The following is a 25,845-nucleotide window of genomic DNA, read 5'->3' on the forward strand; positions in this document are numbered from 1 at the left end:
TAATAAACCCAGGTGATGGTGTTAAAGATGTGTCCAAAACAAGCATAACAAGTCTTAATGCAGTAATAGCAATAACAGCAAACCAAGGGTATGATATTGAACAGTCTCATTTAGGTACACATGAAATAATTAGAAAAGAAAGAAAAAAAAAAAGAGGAGGAAAACGTAATTAAGAACAATAAAACACAAACATTTAGAGCCCTAGCAATACTAAGTAATGATAAGTAAAAAGTAAGTAAAAATAATATAAGAATATGAGAATATATGCTGATAAAAAACCCGTATTTTAAAAAACAAATAGAACAGACAGTAGATTATTAATCCTAGCTTTATCATTTACCGCCATGACTCACAATTATGTATCAGAATAGTCCCGGGATCAGCTTTCTTAACTCCGTTTCTGCCTCCTCCTTGCTAGAAAAACATAGAAATGCCCCTGCCATTCCACTTTCAGTTTTGCCGGATACAGGAGGCGATGACATTGGCTTGCGAAGCGCTGTTTAATATTATAGAAGGCGGGCGTTTGATAGCTTGTTGCTGGAGAGAAGTCAGGAAGACGCGAATTTGGCAATCTTCATATTTAATATCTTCCTTTTTTTTCCTGAGGAGTTCCATCACCTCTAACTTAAATGATAATCGCTCAAACGGACTATAAAAGATCTTGGTCGGGGTCTGACGGTGTTTGATCCCGACGCGTAAGCCGCTGCTATCTCAGATTCTGCTTTAAAGTCTCCCGATTATTTTAGAAAAAGTTCAGTTGCGAATTTCACCGGTTTAAACTTTTCGATTCTCGGCAAGCCTTCAATTCTGACATTATACCTTCTATTCCCATCTTCTAAAGCAGCCAGTCTGTCTCAAGTTTTTCTCCCGAGTTTTTACATTCGAACTGACATTTACTGCTCTTTCCTCGCACTGGCAGCTAGATGTCGCTATTTCGATCCGATTCGTGAATGTCTCACTAAGATGCTCCAATCGATCAGCAAGCGTGCTCAGTTTAGCCGAGTTTTCTCAATGCGCTCTTCAATTTTACCCAGCACCTGTCGAGTTCACGCTGTACTCTTGACGAAGCCTCTCATTTGCCTGTTGGATTTCCTGTCCAGACATTCATTGGCCTGTTTCATCTCCTGTTTCAGTCTCTCATGTGCCTTTGCCGTTGCTTTCTCATTAGCCTTCTCGCTTTATATCTTGCCTGAGGTCAGCGAGCAACACTTTCAGTTCAGATAGCTCAAATGTGCCTTCTTGTACCGTAGACTAATATCTTTACAATGAAATTTTCAGCTTCCCCATATGACAGAAGTCTTTAGAAATCTCGTTGCTATGAAGTACATTAAGCAGATACTTTCATTACAACGAAGTGCACAAAAGACCTTGAAGTGCCTGAATGAATCATCTACAAAGCAGTTAGTTCTGTGGCCACAGCTCAGTTGTGCCCTACGATCGCCAAACAGAAACATTGTAATTTTTTTTTTCTTTCTTTGAACTTTCCTCTTACTGTTTTTATTTTTCTTTGCCTATTTTGTTTCCTGCTGTTTTCAGTGATACCTTTTTCTTATTGCTCGTCAACATTTGAAAACATCCATTGGAATTTAACTCATTGTCACCCTCCAATAGAAACAGCAAACACGAAAAAACAATAACAGTTCATATTAGGGAAAAAAACAATTTTTTGCAGCTCTCGATTGTGGCAAAAAGAAAGATGTTGCCAGTGAATTCAGAATTTCGCCATCAACACTGTCAACTTTCTTGATAGATAGCAAAAAAAGAAGAAAAATCTCAGGTTGCAAATGTATGTAAACTGCTGCATTTGAAGACTTTGAAAAAGCAGTTTTTATGTTGTTCAGAGATGCTTGTTCAAGAAACATTCCTATTAATGCGACACTCATTCAAGAAAATGTGAAGTTTGTAAACTCTCTTGGGACCTCCCCCAACTAGACACAACGCCGAAGAGCGCCCCAAAGTGCAATCTCCACGTCAGTATGTGGCAATAGCAGGCTCACAGCTATGCTGCGTCTCTCTGTCAAAGTAAACAGTAAAGGTCTTGATGGATGATGCAATGTTAGGAGCGTGTAAATTGTAAATGCAGATAACAGGATTACTTGGTCACTGACCTGGCCACAACCCTGCCTGACTGCCGTGTCTGTCTATAGCACAGTGGCAGATCACGCTACAATAAATAACTGTGCTGTTCCTGTTTCAAGCTGAATAAAGCTGGTTTTGCTAAAGTACTGAGATTAAGCCTCGTTTTGGGGTACAAGACGGGGACTTATAGCACGACCCTGATCTTTTATGATTGCTTCTGTGGCTCTTCACTGCACCGCTGTGAGCCTCCAATTGCCCTGCCCCAGCAACAGACAGACAATCTTCCACAGACGTTGCAATTTCTTCAGAATGCACTTCAGCATGTCATTCCCGTTTGGTGGGGAGTGTGGGTGGTCTCAAAGCAGTTCAGAATCTCGCAAAATGAAGAAGAAAAGGATGATTCGGCCCCTGATTGATAACTGCTGCCCACAACATGCTTCCACATTTAGATAATGTTTGCATTGAATTCCTCCCACCCAATTGCACAGCAGTGCTTCAGCCATTGGATTTTGGCATCATTCGCACCCTGAAAGTGTATTATCGTAAGGAAATGCTGAGAAAATTTCTTGTCAGCATAATTTATAGGCAGGAGGAGATTAAAATTAGCACGAAAGAAGCTATTGAAATGATTGCAAACGCCTGGATACAAGTTAAAGAAAGTACTATAGGAAAAAAAATACAGAATCTCCTTACAACAGAATTTTCGTTACAACTAAATATTTTTAGGTCCCTGTTCGTTGTAACGGAAATTTACCTGTTTATCTTGCGTGTGTGTGTATATTTTTTTTTTTTTTAGGCAGCAATCTGAGGATGACCATGCAAAGAATTGCTCAGATGAAGATGATGAAGAAAAGCCTGGGAAAAGAGTGGTTGGACCTAGAAAGAAATTTCACTGGGATGATCGAATCAGGTGCAGAATCTAAATAAGGGTCTAAATTCTTCTGGATCATTTCCATCTTGTCTGGAAATTCACTTGCCATATTTACTTTTTTCCCCTTTTTATTACAATTTAAAAACTTTATTTTCTTAAGATTTCCGATTGATTTGACAGAAAAAGTGAAGACAAGCATCTTTTAAATTAGTTTTCCTTTATACAATGTATTGTGTGTGTCATTTTACCGCATTTTGGCTGCTTTAATGATGCCGGTGAAAATCCTCCCTCTTTTTTTTTTTTCTTTAATGCTTTTTATGTTTGTCATATTCAAATAGTTAGCCATAACATAGGAAGTAGCATTGTATTAAGATCCCACAGTGTGATGATCAAACCAAGTCAAACTTGGGAAAATTCTGTTTAACTAAATTGTGTTTTTACCAGTCAGCTTTGCTCCAAAACTTTGAAACTAATTCTATTATGATCTGAGCCCAATTAAGTCCACTTTCTTACACGGCCTGGATTTTGTTTTGGCAAAATGGATACTGTTGTGCTTGAAAATTTGTGAACCCTTAAGAATTTTCTATATTTCTACATAAATATGACTTAAAATATCATCAGATTTTCACTCAAGTCGTAAAAGTAGATAAAGAGAAACCAGTAAAACAAGTGAGACAAAAATATTATACTTGGTCATTTATTTATTAAGGAAAATGATTGAATATTACATATTTGTGAGTGGCAAAAGTATTTGAACCTTTGCTTTCAGTATCTGGTGTGACACCCCTTTGCAGCAATAACTGCAACTTAACGTTTCCGGTAAGTTTTGATCATTCCTGCACACCAGCTTGGAGGAATTTTAGCTCATTCTTCCGTACAGAACAGCTTCAGCTCTGGGATGTTGGTGGGTTTCCTCACATTAACTGCTCGCTTCAGGTCCTTCCACAACATTTCAATTGGATTAAGGTCAGTACTTTTATCTTGGCCATTCCAAAACATGAACTTTATTCTTCTTTAACCATTCTTTGGCAGAACGACTTGTGTGCTTAGGGTCGTTGTCTTGCTGCATGACTCACCTTCTCTTGAGATTCAGTTCATGGACAGATGTCCTGACATTTTCCTTTAGAATTCTCTGATATAATTCAGAATTCATTGTTCCATCAATGAAGGCAAGCCGACCTGGCCCAGATGCAGCAAAACAGGCCCAAGCCATGATACTACCACCACCATGTTTCACAGATGGGATAAGGTTCTTATGCTGGAATGCAGTGTTTTCCTTTCTCCAAACATAACGCTTTTCATTTCAGTTCTATTTTGGTCTCATCTTTCCACAAATCATTCTTCCAGTAGCCTTCTGGTTTGTCCACGTGATATTTAGCAAACTGCAGACGAGCAGCAATGTTTTTTTTTTTTTTCCTTTCTTTCATATAGAGAACAGTCGCTTTCTCCTTGCAACCCTGCCATGCACACCATTGTTGTTCAGTGTTCTCCTGATGGTGGACTCATGAATATGAACATTAGCTAACGTGAGAGAGGCCTTCAGTTGCTTGGAAGTTACCCTGGGGTCTTTTGTGACCTCGCCGACTATTACACGCCTTCCTCTTGGAGTGATCTTTGTAGGTCGACCACCCCTGGGGAGGGCAACAATGGTCTTGAATTTCCTCCATTTGTACACAATCTGTCTGACTGTAGATTGATGGAGTCGAAACGAGATGGTTTTGTAACCTTTTTCAGCCTGATGAGCATCAAGTCTTTTTCTGAGGTCCTCAGAAATCTCCTTTGTTCGTGCCATGATACATTTCCACAAACATGTGTTGTGAAGAGCAGACTTTGATAGATCCTTGTTCTTTAAATAACACAGGGTGCCCACTCACACCTGATTGTCATCCCATTGATTGAAAACACCTGACTCTAATTTCACCTTCAAACTAACTGCTAATCCTAGAGGTTCACATACTTTTGCCACTCACAAATATGTAATATTCGATCATTTTCCTCAATAAATAAATGACCAAGAATAATATTTTTGTCTCATTTGTTTAACTGGTTTCTCTTTATCTCCTTTTAGGACTTGAGTGAAAATCTGATGATGTTTTGGGTCATATTTATGCAGAAATATAGAAAATTCTAAAGGGTTCACAAACTTTCAAGCACAACTGTATGTGAACAGTTTTCTGCAACTGAGTCATGGTTTTGACTTTATATCAAATTTGTGAAAATCCATAAAATACTCAAAATTATATCCACTTGTTTATTATGGGGTAGCTAGATGTGATCGTAGCAGATACTTGTCTTCATACTTCCTGTTCCTGCTTCAGCTTCCCATGTGAATGTGCATTTAGGAACTTAGCATAAAATACAGAGCTAAATTAAAAAAAATGTTTTTTTGATTGATCCAACTAGAGAATTCTGGAACCTTGCTGCAAAGTGTTAAATTGAGCACTGCAGAACTCCTGATGAATAAATAATTCTAAGTGCCAGTCAGCTTTTGCAGAAATTTATTAATCTACCTGGCATTTTTGTAGTATACATCTGTAATCTGGTAATGCACTTCCCCAGATTAATATGCACAACGACAGTAGCAAGAATTCAGCATTCACATTGTATGTTCTAAACAATCTCAGTAGCTTCATAATGCTAAAGTCCACTGGTGTTTATCATTCCCAGGGAGTTACTATAAGTAAAACGTTTACAGGAAATGCATAAAATATTGTATTTACTGTTACACTGAAAGTTAATAATTTTCCTGTTGAAATGCTGTATATTTTTTTACATTGCCCTGTTGTCAAAATGGTCACTGTATATCCTAAGCTGTAAGTGTTCTTTCGATGACTAGGATTGCCTGTCTGTTTCTGAAGTCACATTTTCTGTGATGAAAAAAAAACCCAAAAGTTTCAAATGGTTGTACACCTTCTCTGTACACCCAAACAATTTAGTGGTAGAGTACTTGCTTAGTCAGCATTTGGAGATATGTGTCTGCTTTCATATCAAACTGACTTGCACTTTGTTATCCAGTCTGTTTTCTCAAATCATACTGTCTGTCGGCTTTGAAAGAACCTCATAATGACAGAGTCGTAGAAGTAGGCTTTATGGGAATGCACTCGAGAGATTAAATGCCAGGGAAGAGAGGTTCAGACACACAGGGATACTGAAGAAATAAGACATACATAGGGCAGGTGATATCAAACATTAAATATTTTTTACATTTATCTAGTAATGTTTAAAATAGTAAGTTATAGTTTTACAATAATTCATATTTATACAGCAAAAGACTTTATTTTCATCCTACATCTTCTCAACCTCAACCTGCAGCACTAAAATTGTATACCATGCAGCAAAGATTTATTGGGACCTTCAGAATTTCTGCAGGAATGCAGGTCTCTAGCATAAAGCGAGTGCCACTTGTCTTGAGTTGAGAGTATGAAGAATCTGGATGATTTTCCAGTGCATATGAAGAATAAGGCACAAAATCAGGAAACTAGAGTGTATCAGTGCATCATGAAGGAATACTATCACCAGTTGGTTTAACTGAAACATGTTTGGTGGAATGTAGTATTACAATGCTGCTTTATCTGCATGTTAGTTTGAAGTTCATCATGTAAGTTTATAATTTTCTATATAAAACTGTTGGTTATAATTCTGTACACATTATGCTTGTGGCATTTTATTCAAGTATAATGTTACCTTGCAGGGTACAATACAAGTTCTGTTGAGATGTAGTGTTTACAGAACTGGAGCAGTCCCTTTCAGTTCCCTTCCAGTATAAAGACAATGTACGGTAGCACTACAACAATAATCTTCATACCATGAGATAGATATTGATGAATAAATGCCTTTGCAGAGTTGTCTCTCTGCTGAACACTTTTTAAACCAGTTCCTTTTGGTAATTTATAATGAATTGAAAATTCACTAATGGCCATTCTGACACTCTCATTCATCTCTTAGCAATTAATGTTTGGGTCAAGGTAAAGCCACAGTTTGTGTTGTGGAATTCATCAACGTGGTGTGCAGTCACTGTAGTATATCTATTATTTTGAGGGTGCTAGTGTTCATAGCAATACAACCCATTTACGTCTCTACTTAGGCTAAGTATCTTTCTCTATTCTAAAGTCTGATGGTTTCTTTTATTTTTTGTGCTTTAACTTCTGCAGATTTATGGTTTTCTAGGGTGAAGTGTCAAATATTATACGTCCAAACAGTGCAGTGTCATCCATCCATCCATTATCCAGCCCGCTATATCCTAACTACAGGGTACTGGTGGAACCAATCCCAGCCAACACAGGGCGCAAGGCAGGAAACAAACCCCGGGCAGGGCGCCAGCCCACCACAGGGTGCTCACACACACACACACCAAGCACACACTAGGGACAATTTAGAATTGCCAATGCACCTAACCTGCATGTCTTCGGACTGTGGGAGAATACCGGAGTACCTGGAGGAAACCCACACAGACACGGGGTGAACATGCTATCTCCACGCAGGGAGGACCCGGGAAGCGAACCTGGGTTTCCTAACTGCAAAGGCAGCAGCACTACCCACTGCGCTTGCAGTGTCATTAGTGTATTTAAAAATGTATGGCTTAAAGATGAACCTTGACACTAACATTTACATTACTGAGGCTAGTTGACAAGCTTGCAGAGTACTTGTGGGTTTTTAACTTGGTACTGGTTAGGGCTGTTGGCTTTTTGTCCATTTGACAGTTTGGATTTTTCTCCAGGTAGTCTGTATTCCTCCTTAGTGTTACATGGTATACTGCAAAAGTACCAGTACACAATTTTTAAAACTGTACAACATCATGCCAGCTTTTCTACCAGAAGTAAATGATTGTACACTGTCACCTCACGCTATTTGAAGCAATATTTGTATATTAGCATGCTTAAAACTGGGCTGCCAAGACGGTCTGTGTTATACTAACTTTAATGGGCATAACCCACTACACCACAGGTGTCGAACTCCAGGCCTGGAGGGCCGCAGCGACTACAGGCTTTCATTCTAACCCTTTTCCTAATCAGTGACCTATTTTCACTGCTAATTCACATTTTAATAAGCCCTGTTAGAAGGATTTAGTCCTCTGAATTGATTCATTTCCTCATTAAAGTGCAGCCAAACAGAAATGAGACGTGAAACGAGCCATCAGATGACCGGCTAAACTGGGTCTTCAAACTCTAACCAGTTTCTTAATGAGAAGACAATTCTTGCTGTTAATTAAACTCGTTATTTAATTCCACGACTTGTTGTTGCACTCATTCTGCTACAGCTGACATTTCCAAAACTGTAGATTTTCTGTTTTTCATAACAACATTGTCAAAGTGTTTTGGTGAGTTGAGAGATCAACCTTACTGAGACCTTCACCTTTCTTTATTTTTAGATATTATGCGATGTGGCGGCTTGTTTTGTGTCTCATTATTATTTGGTTGCTAATGAAGGAAAAATAAACAACTAAAGGGCCTGAGTCAAGTTAATTAAGAGAAGTAATCAGCAGCAACAACTGGTCACTAATTAAGAAGATGGTTAGAATGAAAACCTGCAGCCACTGCGGCCCTCCAGGACTGGAGTTTGACACCCCTGCACTACACCACACTTTTTGTTATTATGCGTATACAGTGATCCCTCGCTATATCGCGCTTGGACTTTCGTGGCTTCACTCCATCGCGGATTTTAAATGTAAGCATATCTAAATATATATCACGGATTTTTCGCTGGTTCATGGATTTCTGCGGACAATGGGTCTTTTAATTTATGGTACATGCTTCCTCAGTTTGTTTTCCTAGTTGATTTCATACAAGGGACGCTATTGGCGAATGGCTTAGAAGCTACCCAATCAGAGCATGCATTACATATTAAGTAAAACTCCTCAATGATATACGATGTGCTTCCTGCACGGTGCTTGATTGTTTGCTTTTTTCTGTTTCTCTCACTCTCTCTGCCTGACGGAGGGGGTGTGAGCAGAGAGGCTGTTTGCCTAGAGGATACGGACACTCCTCTACAAAATGCCGCTTTATTGTGGTGCTTCGGCATACTTAAAAGCACGTGTTGATTTTTTGATTGTTTGCTTTACTCTCCCGCGCGCTCTCTCTCGCTCTCTCTCTCTCTCTGACATTCTCTGCCCCTGACGTTTACTTCTTTGAAGAGGAAGATATGTTTGCATTCTTTTAATTGTGAGAAAGAAATGTCATCTCTGTCTTGTCGTCATGTAGCACAGTTTAAACTTTTGACTAATGGGTGTTATTTCATGTCTAGGGGGCTCTAATAATGTTAAGTTTGGGAGAGTTTATAAGGGCTTAAAATATATAAAAATAACCATACAAACATATGGTTTCTACTTCGTGGATTTTCATCTAGGAGGGATTACTGTATCAGCACACTAGATTTTCGGTCAACTGTGGCAGTCGTGTTGGATGAAAACCTGTTCTAGAGCACTCTTTTTATTTTTGTAATGCAGAAGTTTACTATGCAACCTGGTGAAGATCAAGCTTGGCTGCTATGAACTGGAACAAAATAAGACTGTTACAGTGGAGGACTACCTCAAGTCATTTATGGAGACACAGGTCAAACCGCTATGGCCCAAAGGCTGGATGCAGGCCCGGTTAGTCAAGTTATTTGCAGTAGTAAAAGTCAACTTATGTTTATAATTCTTAATTTTGAGTTATACTTTATTTTGTAAACACTTATAAATTTCTATCAACATGGTGATACTGGAGACAACCCGGAAGAACATTGTGCTAGGGCTGCTGCTGCATCGATTTAAGTTTTTTTTTTGGTTTGAATGCCTCACTCAGCCATCATTCTTACGGAGCATGCATGTTTTCGCTGTATCTGTTTGGGTTTACCTCTATCTCTAAAGATATGCAGGTTATAATAATTGATGATTTAAAATTGGCCCATTGTGAATCTGAGGGTTGGTGTGTGTGTATTTAAGTGGACTCTGCAATGCACTGGTGCTTTGTCAACAGCTTCTGGCCCTTACCACCCCAAACTGTTAAAATGGTATTGGAAATAGGCCTCCCTATATCATACATCTAGAAACACAACCAAGGTCATTAATTTGAGTGGCATCAAAATTATTATTGCTAGAGAGTCAAAACACCATTTTTGAACTGTGTTGAGTCAAACTGCTATTTCTGAACTATGTTACAGTACATTTTAGATTACTATTGAAAAGCACATTAGCAAGAGTTGAATTATTCTTCATTAAGAACCTGTATAAAAAGTATTGTGCACACAAGATTATATGTTCCTTATATTATAGACAGAGACTTTGACAAAGATATAAATTAAAATGTGGAGCTAAATTACCATGTTGTATAGCAGTATGGCTGGCTGAAAGAAGTGAGATGCAATGCGTTTTGTATGTGTGTTTGGTGATTTTCTGGAATATATTAAAATCGGTTCAAAATGGCTGCGTGAAACATCTGTTGCAGTAGTTTGATATGTTTACAGTTTTTCATTTAGACTGTCAAGTAGTGTTTCAGAAGTAGTGTGTACTGCAACTTTATTTCTTGTTACCTGAAAATTGCTTCTTAGAGTGTAATGTAATAACAATTTTTATTTTTGTTGTCCATGCAGAATGTTGTTGAAAGAGAGCCGAATAGCACACAGCCATCTTACTTCAAATTCGTAAGTTTAAATAACTTGCTTATATTGTCTGGCATTGTGGTTGCTTGCTGTTCATTATAAATTGGCATTGCAGAATAAATGTATTCAAATGATCTAGTTAAAGTCTTAACTTCCTGAAATCTTTCAGTTAAACATTTAGATTTTTCCCCTGATTGATGGTACAAGTTTTAGTACTTCTTTATTTGACCATCAATGTTTTACTTTCTGCATGTACCTGAAGCAAATGTAGATATAAAGTACTCCTTAAATGGTAGACATAATTTATGTATCATTGCTCCAGTTTATAAATATGCTGTTGATTTGTGTGTGTTTCCTTTTACTAGTTCAGAAACAATGGGGCTAAGTATAAATGAGCCCAATTTATTACTCTGTGCTGTTCTTTTTGTTTATTCTTTAATATATAGTACATATTTATTCATGCTACAATCTTCTTTTACCTGTTCTGTTGTCTTCTGAAATACTACTTTTGAAATATAGCTGATGTATAGAACTGAAAATATTTTAGATTTAGAAATTAACTTTCTTTGCAAATAATCTTTTATGGAATTGATGCTTATTGTATTCTCTCCATTTTTGTTTTGTATTTGGAGTGCATTAATATTCCATTAGCAGCTGGACTATTCTCTTTGTAATGCTCCTTACAAACAATGCAGTCATAAATAGCTCTTAAATACTAGTTGCTGTTTTATTCGGCTTCCCTCTAATTGTGGTGGTTTAGAATTACTGAGTGTATCTTGTGCTTAGCAGACCCTAACACATCTTTCAAACCCAATGGAGAATTGCTGTTTTAAATAAAATGGTGACTTTAATCTTGTCTCAGTTGCATTAAATATAGTGAATCCAGAATTATGGGAGCTTTCTAGTCAATTTATTTAGATAATATACATATGTATAAGCCTTTTTTCTCAAATAATTATTTTTTCAATAATCACTTGTCTGCTGCCCCATTGTTACATTCCCACAAGTGTTATAATGAATATGAGCAACTAGGGTGCAGTTCTCACCTTGCAGTCATTAAATATGTTGTATCAGTTAGCTTAAATCTGACAATAGCATAGTTTGAAGCTGGCTGCAGTGATTTAAAAAAACAAAAGAACCACAATTTTCGACAATTTCATCTTAGTATTCAGAAATTTCATACTCATTTGATCAAAATCTTTACAAATAACATGGTCTTTAAAATTTAAGGAAGTACAATAGGGAACATATGGCTTTGGCTGTGTCTCTCCAACATGCGAAAAGTGTCAAATTCCCAAACTTTTTCTAAGCCAGGCCCCTCCAAAATGTTATACCATATTGTCAAAGCCCCTCTGCTTGAAATATAGCCCCAGTGCTGTGTTCTTGGATCAGTCCCTGTATCCAGTAAGGGGGTGTTAGCTCCCTAGGAATGGGTTCTTTTGTAATTCCAGTGTGTTGCATAATCCAACACTATATAGATATAATATAAAAAGGTGATCTCCCCTCCCTTAGTGATATGGCGGTAAAAAATCACCAAAGAGAAATAACCTAGCCTTGTTTAATGACGGCTTACACTGCATAACAGATGAAGGAAGCGAATGGCAAGAACCCAGTTCGGGAGTGGGGGTCCGATGTGTAGAGTCTGCCATTTTCTCAGTAGCAGTTTAAGAATTTTCAGGATCAGTTGACGTTTTCTCCCATCTGTCCACTGGCTTCAAAGGTGTGCCGGGCAGTGTTCCAAAGCTTTATACTCTTTCTTCACATTCAAACCCCCACTTAGGTGAATCATGCAATCTGTCTGACTTTGACAGATAAAAAATAGTATACAACAGTTCTCTGTCTGACTGCCTGTTTCCCAGTTGTCTCTATGTGTCTTGTCTTATAATGCTTTTCTAGCAGTTCTAAAACGGTGAACCCCTGTGCTGAATCTGTCTCTCTGTGTCAACTGTGCATGTGAGTAGAAAAGGCAGATTTATAAGATATGTTTGCACAGAGTACAATGACATATTAAACTTTTGCTTATTACAGTCCCACGGCTTGATTTTGGGCAAAAGCAGACATATTATGCAGAGGCCCCACATATTATTGTACTTAATTTTTTCTATGCCCAACTAAAATTAAAATTTCTTTATCCTCCCACCCCACCCATTTGGCATTTGGGAATTTGAACAAGGGAGCATTAATAGTTTTTGTGGGAGTCTTTCTTTTTCATGTGTATGTCAAATGCTGTTTTAATTTTACAATAGTCACACTATTTAAAGGCAACAGACTGTTATATAGTGTGTTCACCAAATCTAATGCCAAAACATTTTTTAAGCTTTTTAAATTGCAGATTTGGATCTTTTGGACCTTAACCAAAATACAATACTGTTTACCCTTTAAGTACTCCTTTTGCAGTTATACATATCTTAATTTTTAGCTTGAGGTCACACAGCCCTAGGTGCAGAATTCTTCTCATTTTCTTTTAAAAAAACTTTAAGCAGTTATAACATGTAAAATGCAAATATCAGTTGTTTTGTTTTCCGTAGCTTAATTCAGTTTGTGTTGGCTTAAATGTAACCCGGTTTTTATTCTTAGATCATGTTTAAAAGAAGACAATTGTGACATTATGATTTGCCTAATACTGATGTAAAGCTGTACTTGTTTTTGTCTTTCCATAAAGATCCAAAAAGAAGATTGTTCCTACTTCTAAACCTAAGCCACGGGTAAGCTGCTTCTTTATTGCTTTACAGTTTCATTTAAGAAATAAGAAAACTTCACTTTTAAAGAAGGCACACTGTTCATAATCTGAGCTGCAACTTTGAGACTTAATCAATGTCATTCTAAATTGTGTATTGAGGTTTTGCCTTCTCCTGGCAGGACTTGGACTGATTCTATATAGTCTCAATAAGTCAGCAAGTATAGTCCACAAAGAGCTAATAAAAGATCCCCAAGATGTTATTGTCAAACCATATTGATAAATAGAGAAATTAAAAATGTACTCATTACATTGATCATGGAATACTGTGAAGACCATTATTAGGAAGTGGAGGAAAAGTGGCACCAATTTGATATTGCATGATCAAGATATGACTCAAGTGGCCAAGTACAGAGCTTAAAACGTGGGTGTCCATGGGAAACTTAGACTGCTGAGTGTTATATTAAATGGAAACATCCTGCGTATTATATCCATTTTGTGTATTCCTCACGTAACTGAGCAGTGAGGCATAGTGGCAAATTAGAAGCCATTTTCCACAAAAAAGTGCATTCTGGGCCTTTTTAAACTTTTATAAGAAGATACTGTTTCCCTCCCAAAAAGGGGAAAATGGTTTGTGGTATGGTGAACCCAAGATATCTTCAACTTTTTTTTTCTCCAAAAAGAAGAGTGAATTAAAACTGCAAAGCCCAGCTCAGTTAAGTTGATAAACATCTATCTGAACTTGTGTAATTAATGCAAAAGAAGCTTTTGTAAAGTGCTGATTTAAAGTTATTCACATTTGTGCAATGATGACATTGAAAGTTGGTTTTTAATTATTTTTTGTAAATTGTCCAGTTTTTTCAATTTTGACTTTTACATGAATAAACATATTGATTGTGTTTATTTACATATTCAAAGTTTGAAATGAGAGAGGAATTTTTACATATAGTGAAATTTTAGATCACTTTACACATTTTAAAATATAATTCAATGTTATAAATAATTTAAAATTTACTTTATAGCTTAAGCTCTGTGAAGAGTTTTATGAATTTTTGTTAAACTGCATAAACTAAACCTAGGTAATATAGTAATTATGTACCATTTTCGTTGTTGGTGCTGATAGCAAAACATGGTCAGAACTAATAACTATACTCTCAGTTATACTTAAAAGGTAATTTGTTGTTGTTTTTTTGTAGGAATCTAGCCCCAAAGATGGATGTCTAAACATCTCAACAGGATCTGTTGGCTCACAACGCACCCCATCAGCAGTACGTCCCTCAGAAGAGGAACCAGTGGCCTCTTTGTCTTCACGCCAAACGGTGCCAACCACCAGCACTCCTGCTTTTAAATGCAACTCACCCCCTGAAACCATTTACTTGGACTCTTCACTGGATGAAGAAACGCCCAATCCCAGTTTTGATTCCATTTCCGAAGCACTGGCCCAACTCAGCAGTGCTGCTAAGTGTTTGGTCAGTGATAGCCCTCCTACAACTCCAAAACCCCAAAGGAATATGAGTAGCAATATTCAGTGTAGAGATGAGAAGTTGTCAAGTATCACAAGTAAGCTGCCTTTAGGCCACAGTCACACATCCGTTAAAACCCACTCCGATTCACAACAAGACAGCCAAAAAAAAGATATAAATACAGGTTCTGGTAGAAATTTTCTTACCGGACTCCACACAAATATTATTAGTAAAAATGGAGAAAGTCCTATGGGGTCTTCTAGCAAGCAGAAGGCAGTGGGAGCAGATGTAGCTAATTCAGGTGTCATTTCTGCTAATGCTCAGACTGGAAAAACATCGCTTGTTCACACAGTTCAAGCTACTAGCTCACCAAGACTTTCTTCTCAGTCCTCCAAAGTGCCAGTTAGTTCAGAAGGAACTAAACCACACTCAAACTTTTCAAATGTTAGTAGCATTAGCAATAGTCCTTCACAGGTGCATATACATGGTTCATCTAAGCTGCAGTCTGGAATTGGATCTGTACCACAGTCTAGTTCTCATGCAAAACAGCTACAAATGTCGTCTTCACCAAAGCTTGTACAGAGCACACATTCAAGTACTGTATCACCATTAGGAGCACAGGGTGTAAAACTGCAGCCTCATGGTAGCAGCAGCATTAATAACCTATCTCAAAGTAAGCTGCATCCAAGTAGTACAACTGTCTCTCCTACAGTGCAGGTAGGCAAGCTTCATCTAAACTCGCATAGTTCAAATAAACATCATTCTCACTCTCACTCCACAGCAACTCCACCCCCTTCTACTGGAAAGATGCCGTTGCAGAGTTCCAATTCACGTTCACCCCATCAGAGCAAGCACCACTCTACTTCATCCCCCCAACAATTATCCCATGCGACGGTAAAATCTCAGACTGCCAATTTTGTAACTCCAATGCAAGTTACCATCAGTAAGTCACCCAGCAATCCCATAGTAAAGCTCAGCAATGCCTTACATGCTACCCCAGTAGCAAGACCCCCTTCTTTGAGTAGTAATAATGTAAACAGTACAAATAGTACACCTGAAAAAACTTTGCAATCCTCCTTTTGTAACACTTCACCTTCTCCCAATACTTCCCCTTCCCTCGTTGGTCATTCTAGACCTAATTCTAGTAGCTCTACAAGTCCCCAGTGCTTAAATGCATATCAGCCTAAATCTAGTAGTCATTCAGTAAGTATTTCTAGTGCTTTTCGACCCCATTTTTCTGTCTCTGGGGCTTCAAAATCCTCTCAGAGCCCTGCTATTCATACTGCAGGAGCAAGCCCTTTGCAGCACAAATCACAAGCCTTCAGTGATGGTCTGAACAGCATTTGTTCTATTCGGTCTCATACTACTGCTAACATTACTTCACAATCAAACACAAATCCCACTCATTCGTCTCCTTCATCATCACTTAGTCAGAAATGTTCAAGCTCCTCACCTGCCCCTTCACAGAGGTCAACAGGAAACACAAGTGCTGGAAGTGCTACAACATTGTCTAAGCCAGTTACAGCACGAACAGGAGTGTCAACTTCTACTGCAATGACCTCTTCGGCACAACTGCAAACAAGTTTAAATCAGGTGGGTCTCTGGAAATGTAATTGTATAAATTATGTAAGCTTTATCCTCTAAAAGCACTACTCTTTGACAAAATCAGTGTTGTTTAAAATACCTAGGCCTATTTGTATGTTTTTTAGCTAGGTGTATGTTTAAATATTTTTAAGCAATGTTTTGTTACCAAGCAGAATTTTCCTGGTGTTCTTAATTCATGGATGAGGGGGTTTAGGATGTTGAACAGAGGTATACTGAGGTCCGGCTGGTTCATTTTTTGTCATCTGTTACTCTCATGGCAATTTTAGTTAATGGTTTATATTTCAATTTTTGCAGAAACTCAACTGGTCAGCATTTATGTGTCAAAAAAAAAATCTCATTCATCCATACTTAAATCTTTATGCACTCATTGGGCACTTTATTGAATGTAACATTCCTTTCTATGTCATTGCTCAGTCAGTATCAGTAGTATTTAAAAGTGGTAAGCAGATACAATACCAGTGTCTTTTTTGTATATAATTCAGGAGAATGGCATAACTAATGATTTAATTGGCTTTAAATACAATATTGGCCTGTACACTGGTACTGTGAGTTCTGTGCAGAGTGGAGGCAGGACCTCTGCATTTTTCCAAGTTGATTCTGGGGTTCGTCAGGGGTGTGTTCTTGCTCCTACTCTGTTCAATGCTTGTGTGGACTGTGTGTTGGGCAAGGTCGTGTCTGTGTCCAGTGGCTGTGGGGCATCTGTTGGTGAAGAAAGATTCACGGATCTTGAAATTGCTGACTATGTTGTGATCTTCGCGGAGTCAATGGAGGCTGTGATCAGGGCGCTCGAGAGACTGAGTGAGGAGTCTGAGTGTCTGGGCATGTGGTCGCTGGAATGGGGTGTGTTGGCCTTCCAATATCTATGCAAAAGGACGAAGGTCCAAGTCTTTAGAGTCCTGGTGCTTCCTGTCTTGCTATATGGTTGTGAGACATGGACGCTATCCAGTGACATTAGACGAAGACTGGACTCGTTTGGTACTGTGTCTCTCTGGAAAATCCTTGGGTACTGTTGGTTTGACTTTGTGTTGAATGAGCGATTGCTCATGGAGTCCTGAATGAAGCACATTACCTGCATTGTGACGGAGCGTCAGTTACGGCACTACGGCCATGTGGCGTGTTTTCCCGAGGGTGATCCGGCTCATAAGATCCTCATTGTTGGGGATCCAAGGGGTTGCCCATGTAACACCTGGCTGTGGCAGATGGAGGGTCATTTCCGGAGGGTAGGACTGGACCGCGTGTCTGCCTGGGGGGTTGCCAACCGGGATCCCGAGTTGTTTCGCTGTGTAGCAAGTGACTTGACTTGAATACAACACGATAGTGCCAGCTTGAATGTCATGAGGGTATCGGGAATAGCAACCCTGCTATTCACACACAGCAGTTCCATGGGTGTAAAAAGTATTAACTCTCGGTCCATTTTGTTGTGGTAATTTGATCAAAGTGAAATTGTTAATGAATGGCATAGATGGAGATGGACATAACTTTTTCAGATTTTTGCAGAGATTTTACATCACATTGAAATCATTATGGGACAGCCTTCCATTAGCTTAATTAATTTGTGGATCCATACCATAATGATTTTTGGGCATGTCTGATGGTAAATGTGGACCAGATTGCTATTAGATGCATGTATCTTATAAAGTGGATATCACTCCAGGTAGTGCTGTAAGTGGTTAAAAGATTGTGTGTCTTAAACAATTTAAAAGATATGAGAAAATTTTTTCAAGTAAAGTTTGGCCTTAAACATTCTTATAGCATGTGAACCAAGGAGAAAGATGCATAATGCTAAATTTCACAGTTACAGTCATAATTCTGGTACTTTTTGAAAAATCTAAGTCAAGATAAATGTGTATGATGTACAATTAGGAATTAGACATGGTTTAACTCAAATTGTTGATCAGTATATTTTATCCATAGCTGATTACCATTCATTATGTTAAATTATGATTGAATGGCTTCCTTGTCAAAACTGCCTGAGATTATCTACTGATGTACTCATCTGAAGATACTGTTAAAGTATTAAGATACTGTCTGTGCCTTTATTATTGCTAGATAGTATACTATACACAGCCGATATTAAAGGAGGAATTAGAAAATTAAGCTAAACAAATCTTATTTGTGGCATAATACAGCAGTCATTTGTTCAGATATTATTGTTGATAACAGAAGAAATTAATCTAAAAGCCATAGGTGAAATGTTATTTTTATTGCATTATTTTTTCTGTGATTTTCCACTAGCAGAACATAAAATCTGAACCTTTGTGTAATATTTTCATTTTTGTTAAAACTGCTTGGTACTGTGCAGAGCATTTGATTGGTTTATATATGTGCCTTTATTTATTTGTTTGTGTATGCTTTCCACCCACTTTAGGCTTTAATTTATAGTTCTCAAGCCAGAGACTTCATATTTTCTTATTTAATTTAAACTAATAATATACAGGCAAAGTAAAAAGTATGTGATCCCCTAGGAATTATCTATATTTATGTCTAATTCCCATATAAAACATGGTTGTATCTTCATGTCAGTCACAATAATGAACAAACACAGTCTCCTATAACTAAAGAGAGACAGATTTTCAGAGAATTTTGATCATACTGAATAAATCATTCAAACTGTGAAACTGAAGGTTAGAAAAAGTAAGTGAACCCTAAGCTAATGACTTTTTAAAAAGCTCATTGCAGTCAGAATTTAGCACACCTGGAGTCCATTTAATGAAACAAGTTCAGAGGTGTGGCCTAGAATTACTTTGATAAAAAACACTATAAAGTTTGAGCTTTTGACAAGAGGCATTTCTTGATGGGAATCATGCCTCGCACAAAAGAGCGGTCTGAAGAGCTATGATCGAGAATTGTTAATCTACATAAGGCCGGAAAGGGTTACAAAGTCATCTCAAAGGTTTTAGATATTCATCAGTCTGCTGTTAGGCAAGTTGTCTATAAATGGAGACAATTTGGTATCGTGGCTACTCTGCCTAGAAGTGGGCGCCCTGCCAAGAGCACAGCGCAAAGTTAGCAATGAGGTAAAGAAGAACCCTAGAGTGACAGTAAAGGACTTGAAGTCATTAGAGCTGGCTAACATCTCTGTTTAGTCAACTATACGCAAAACACTGTACAAGAAAGGAGTCCATTGCAGGACACTAAGAAGGAAGCCACTGCTATCAAAAAAGAACATTCCTGAATGCCTGAAGGTTGAGAGAGAGCACCTGGACACTCCACAACAGTACTGGGAAAATGTTTTGTGGAGTGAAGAAACCAAAGTTGAACTATTTGGGAGGAACAAGCAGAACTTCATTTGGCGTAAAAAGGGCACTGCACATCAACATGAAAACATCATCCCTACAGTAAAGTATGGTGGAGGGAACATCATGATTTGGGCCTGCTTTGCTGCATCAGGGCCTGGACAGCTTGCCATCATTGAGGGGAAAATGATTTCACAAGTTTATCAATAAATTCCCCAGGATAATATGAGGGTGTCTGTCTGTCAACTTAAGCTCAGAAGAGGCTGGGTGATGCAACAGGACAATGACCCCAAACATTGCAGCAAATCCACAGCACACTGGCTTCAGCAGAACAGACTCCGCCTTTTGGAGTGGCCCAGTCAGAGCCCAGATCTCAGTCCTATTGAGAGGCTGTGGAATGACTTGAGGAGAGCCATACACAGAAGACATATGGAAGACTTAAGGCAGTTCTGCAGTGAAGAATGGGCTATAATTATTGCAGGTCTGATCTGCAGTTACAGGAAGCACCTGGTTGAGGTCATTGATGCCAAAGGAGGGTCAACCAGTTATTAAATCCCAAGGTTCACTTACTTTTTCCACTAGCTTAAAAAGTAAGCTCATTGTGTATATCAGTACCTGTGACTTAGATGAAGATCAGATCACTTTTTATGACCAATTCATGCAGTAATCCAGATAATTCCAAAGGGTTCACATACTTTTTACTTTGTCTGTACTTGTAGAATTAATTTTGTTAATGTATTAGTTTTTTTTCAACAATGTAATACAATTTAATGTTTTGAATGAATCAGGTTGCCGATTTTCCAGTGTTAACAAATTCTCCCAGTTTGTTTTTGTTTGTAAACCTGCCCATGAGAGTTAGTTCACTGTCTGTTTTTATCATATTTGATTTTTTCCTTGTTTCTTGCTTTTGTGCTGTTAGCCTGCCATTGATGGCATGGCAAGCCAGCTTACTTACAGTCATGTGAAAACATTAGGACACCCTTTGAAAGCATGTGGTTTTTTGTAACATTTTTAATAAATGGTTATTTCATCTCCGTTTCAACAATACAGAGAGATTAAAGTAATCCAACTAAACAAAGAAAACTGAAGAAAAGTCTTTTCAAGATCTTCTGTAAATGTCATTCTACAAAAATGCCTATTCTAACTGAGGAAAAAGATAGGACACCCTCACATGTATTCCCTCTTAAATTGGCTCAGATCTCACACAGGTATATCACACCAGGTGCACATAATTAGTAGATCGTTACTCTGCATGTTGAATGAGGCTTGCCCTATTTAAACCTCAGACATTTAGTTTGGTGTGCTCCTGACTGTTGAAGTGAGAGTGAGCACCATGGTGAGAACAAAAGAGCTGTCAGAGGACTTCAGAAAAAAGATTGTAGCAGCCTATGAGTCTGGGAAGGGATTTAAAAAGATCTCAAAAGATTTTGAAATCAGCCATTCCACTGTCCGGAAGATAGTCTACAAGTGGAGGGCTTTCAAAACAACTGCCAACATGCCCAGGACTGGTCGCCCCAGCAAGTTCACCCCAAGAGCAGACCGCAAGATGCTAAAAGAGGTCTCCAAAACCCTAAAGTGTCATCTCGAGAACTACAGCAGGCTCTGGCTACTGTTGATGTAGAAGTACATGCCTCTACAATCAGAAAGAGACTGTACAAGTTTAACTTGCATGGGAGGTGTGCAAGGAGGAAACCTTTGCTTTCCAAGAGAAACATCGAGGCCAGACTGACATTTGCCAGAGATAAAGTTGACAAAGACCAGGACTTCTGGAATAATGTTCTTTGGACAGATGAGTCCAAAATTGAATTATTTGGACACAACAGCAGAGGACATGTTTGGCGTAAACCAAACACAGCATTCCAAGAAAAGAACCTCATACCAACTGTGAAGCATGGAGGTGGAAGTGTCATGGTTTGGGGCTGCTTTGCTGCAGCAGGACCTGGTCAGCTCACCATCATAGAATCCACGATGAATTCTACTGTGTATCAGAAGGTGCTTGAAGAACATGTGAGACCATCAGTTAGAAAATTAAAGCTGAAGCGGAACTGGACCATGCAACATGACAATGACCCAAAACATACTAGTAAATCAACCAAAGATTGGCTGAAAAGAAGAAATGGAGAGTCCTGGAATGGCCAAGTCAAAGTCCAGATTTGAATCCCATTGAGATGCTGTGGGTGACTTGAAAAGGGCTGTATGCGTGCAAGAAACCCTCAAACATCTCACAGCTGAAAAAGTTCTGCATTGAGGAGTGGGGTAAAATTTCCTCAGACCGATGTCGAAGACTGGTAGATGGCTACAAGAACCGTCTCACTGCAGTTATTTCAGCCAAAGGAGGTAACACTCGCTATTAGGGGCAAGGGTGTCCTATCTTTTTCCTCAGTTAGAATAGGCATTTTTGTAGAATGACATTTACAGAAGATCTTGAAAAGACTTTTCTTCAGTTTTCTTTGTTTAGTTGGATTACTTTAATCTCTCTGTATTGTTGAAACGGAGATGAAATAACCATTTATTAAAAATGTTACAAAAAACCACATGCTTTCAAAGGGTGTCCTAATGTTTTCACATGACTGTATGTGTCAGAACTTGTCTGTTTGAAGAATAAGGACATCTAAAGGTTGTTTTATATCCAGCGTTTATTCCATGATAGAGGAGTAATTTCCTCTTCCCTATAGTTGTTACAATTATGGCACATGTAGTTTATTATAGACATGCTTTACATTTTGAGTTTTTGTTTTAGGTTTTCACACTTGATTGTTTTTGTTGTTAGATGTATTGAGTGTTTGGAACTACATACTAGGACAATCAATACAACTTAACCATGTTTTCAATATGGTAGCATTGATCAGCTACGCAGCACAAATAGATCAAGTGATTACACATTCTGAACTCAAAATTGTCTGTATTTAGTATCTCAGATTCAGTGGTTGTATTAGCTGTGCACAAGTCTGACTTAATTTGCAGTAGTGAGTTGCTCTAGAAGTTATTGGTAATCTAACAGGTTTATAGAAACTAAAGAAAGGTTAGCCTGATTTATGAAAGATTACCCTTTGCTTGTCTTGATTGTGTGTAAATTAAATTAAAAGAGATAATTTATAGCATTTTTTCAATGAAGGGTATCTAGTTTCTGGCACAACATTATTTTTACACAAGTTGCCAAGCCCTTAATTTTATTTTTTTTTTTACAAAATGGTTCCATTAACATTACCTGTAGTATTCAGCATTCATTAAGAGCCTTCACAAAGCCAAAGTAAAGGATGCATACAAGGTATTTGAATTGTCAGCCACTAAAAATGTCTTAAAAACAGCAAACATTTTGCCTCAAATAATAAAAAGAAAAGGCTTTTAATTATTTTTATTAAATTTATTAAAAGCAAATCACATTCCATAAAAACAAGTAAAATTTAACAAAAGTAAACTCAGTTCAACCCACACCAAAGAGAAAGAGAGCAAGGCCAACACCTAGAGTAAAACTTTTAAGAGTAGAAAAGATTGAAGAGAATTATTTTCCCCAATATAAAAACTTATTCTAAAATGTTATTAATTAGATCCTCCCATGTTTTAAAAATGTTTTGAACATATCCTCTAAGTGAAAATTAGTTTTTTTCTAATTTTAAATCCTTCTATTAAATAAAAAAAACTTGGGATGAGACTTTTTCAGAAAGACGAGATGAAAGATTTTCAGAGAGAGAATTTCACGTACCACAAGACGAGACTTTGTGCGAAGATATGAATTGTAAACCTAACGGGTCCAAACGGGGCTGGAAATGAAAGAAAATCAGTAGAAGAAGAGAAGACAAAATAGAATGTTTCATAATCTGTAACCTGCTCTGCATGTGTATAGCGCCAATGATTTTGCAAGTACTAAAATTCAAAAAAATTCAAAATCTCAAAAATACTGATAGTAAAGATTGCATTAGTGCAAACAAACGGAAATTATTACTTGGTGAAATAAGAGAACAGTGAAAAGAGATCAAATATGTGGACATAGGTGATATGACAGCTACTACAAGTTTAATTTCAAAGAAACCAAAATACGGTCAGGTTTATATTTACGATCATGGAGAAGCAATGCAACAAAGAATCGAAAATATTAAATGATCGGACATATTAGAAATTCAACAGCAAATAATGGATACAAATCCATACATTCAAAATTATCGCACTTTACATGACATTTATCTGAGCAACACGGACAAGAAGTATATAATAAACTAACGTGATGAATTGTCAGCAATAATAGTTTTGAAAGATGGAGATATCAAAGACAGAGTTGATATTCGTGTTTATCCAAAAGCAAAACATGATTTGTTGCAAGCGGCAGATCAGGGAAATGACTAGTGCGTAGGGCCTGTAAAGGGGTATTATTATTATTGGACTAGGATTCTTCCAGTTGAGCAAGTTGAGTCTATGTGCTACTAGTGAAGTAAAAACAATTACAGTTTGTCCTTCTTCACTTTATTCCCATCCGGGAGTATACCAAACACAGCTGATTATAGATTTGAAGTGATTGTGACACCAAGTCTGTCTAATAGACATTTAAAGATTTTGGTCCATAATGATGTTAATTTGGTGTACACCTAAAAGATATGGCCTAATGTGGCTACAGCTTGATTGCAATGTTTGCAGGTTGGATCTTGCCCTGGAAAAATTTTGTAGAATTTTAAATGAGATAGATGTGCTTGATAAAAGATTTTAAGTTGTATGATTATATGCTTTGTGCATATGGAGCTAGAGTGAATTCTGTGCATGGCTGCCTTCCATTTCCTTTTCTGAAATGATGAGTAAGAGATCCTTTTCCCACTGTATTCTGGGATTTTTGAAAGAAAGTAACTTTAAAATGTTTTTCTATATTATAGACATGCTGCCTGAGTCATCAAGACTGATCAATATTTCTACTACAATAGAAATAGGTGGGAGGTGAGAAATTGGGCAGATTTTGTTTAGCAAAGTTTCTAATTTGGAAATAGTAGAAAAATTGTATTAATGGGAAGGTAAATTTAGGGTGTAATTGAATGTAGACCATCTATGCACAGCTTGTTTAAGTTTTGTCCATGCAGACAGCAAATGTTTGGTGAAAAAGAGCCATATATTTACTTTTGATGTTTACCCCATGGCATTTAAACTGATCTGCAATGATGAAAGGGAAGGTGGTGTGTGCTATAGAGTTTACTGCAAAAGGCACACTTTTATTCAAATTAATTTTGAGTCCAGATATCTCTTGAAATTCTACTAGTGCTGTTAGGATTGCAGGCACGGATTTGTGGATCTGATATGTATAATGCCATATTGTCTGCATATAGTGGTATTTTCTGTTCAAGTTCTTCTCTGATATTCCCCTTTTATTCCAGATGCATTTTGAAAGTGATCAGCTTATTGCTCAATGGCAATCGCAAATAGCAGTGGTGACAGGGGGCATCTTTGTCTCAAACCATGTTGTAGTTTGAAGTAGTCTGAAATAATGTTAATACAAATTGAAGCTTCTGGACTGGTATACACTAGTTTGATCCATGCATGTATGTTCGTGGCCAAACTTAAATTGGTGCAATGTTGTGAATGGGTAGTCACATTCAACCATATCAAATGCTTTTCCTGCATCCAAAGATAATAAAATCTCTGGAATGTTACATGTTTATGGGTGAATATATTGTATTAAAGAAGCATTGGAAGATTGGAAGCAAAGTGTCTGCCTTTAATTAACTCTGTTTGGTCTTGCCGAAGGAAGCATTTTATCAGTCCTTCTAGCTTGAACTTTGGGGAGTATCTTAACATCATTATTCAGAAGTGAGATTGTAAAATTGTAATAAGTCCTTATTTTTCTTAAAGATGGCGATTAATACTTGGTAAAAACTTTGAGGTGGCTTCTGCAAAAATTTCCTAATAAAAAGGAAGCTAACTTAATGGATTTTTTTTTTTATAAAATTCAGCAGGGTGGCCTTCAGGGCCTGCTGCTTTTCCACTCTGAAGTGAGTTTATAGTGTGTAGTAATTCTGAGAGTGTCACAGGTTTATCCAATTCCTCTGCACTGAGAGTATATAGCTGTGGTATCTGTTGTTTTTTTTTTTTTGGCCGAATATGTGATGCCATTTCCTTTGCTGTTCTGCATTAGTTATGGATGACATTTTCCAGCAATCTCCCTTCTTGCAGAGAGAGCGAACCATGTGTCACACTGCAATGCACTGTTGGGCATAGTAGCCATTTTTAAAGGACTACACTGTGCTGTTTATAAGAAGGAACAGTAGACACATACTACAAGAAAAAGGAAAGGAGAAGAAAAGCACAGTTTGAATTAGGACACAAAGGAACACTATTTAAACAAGTCTAGGTTAATAAGCAATT

General features: G+C 37.7%; 1 protein-coding gene across 5 annotated transcripts in view; it reads left to right on the forward strand.

Moving 5' to 3' along the window:
- The window catches only part of ubn2a (ubinuclein 2a), a 111,389-nt gene that overhangs the window by 69,085 nt on the left and 16,459 nt on the right, over positions 1 to 25,845 (forward strand). For all 5 annotated transcript variants that reach the window (XM_039766423.1, XM_039766419.1, XM_039766421.1 and 2 more), the window contains 5 exons: positions 2,876 to 2,989; positions 9,393 to 9,536; positions 10,517 to 10,567; positions 13,188 to 13,230; positions 14,399 to 16,258. In XM_039766423.1, coding sequence (XP_039622357.1) covers positions 2,876 to 2,989; positions 9,393 to 9,536; positions 10,517 to 10,567; positions 13,188 to 13,230; positions 14,399 to 16,258 — 2,212 coding nt within the window. The remainder of the gene's footprint in view (positions 1 to 2,875; positions 2,990 to 9,392; positions 9,537 to 10,516; positions 10,568 to 13,187; positions 13,231 to 14,398; positions 16,259 to 25,845) is intronic.

This window comes from Polypterus senegalus, chromosome 10 (genome assembly GCF_016835505.1).
Source record: "Polypterus senegalus isolate Bchr_013 chromosome 10, ASM1683550v1, whole genome shotgun sequence".
Classification (NCBI taxonomy): domain Eukaryota; kingdom Metazoa; phylum Chordata; class Cladistia; order Polypteriformes; family Polypteridae; genus Polypterus; species Polypterus senegalus.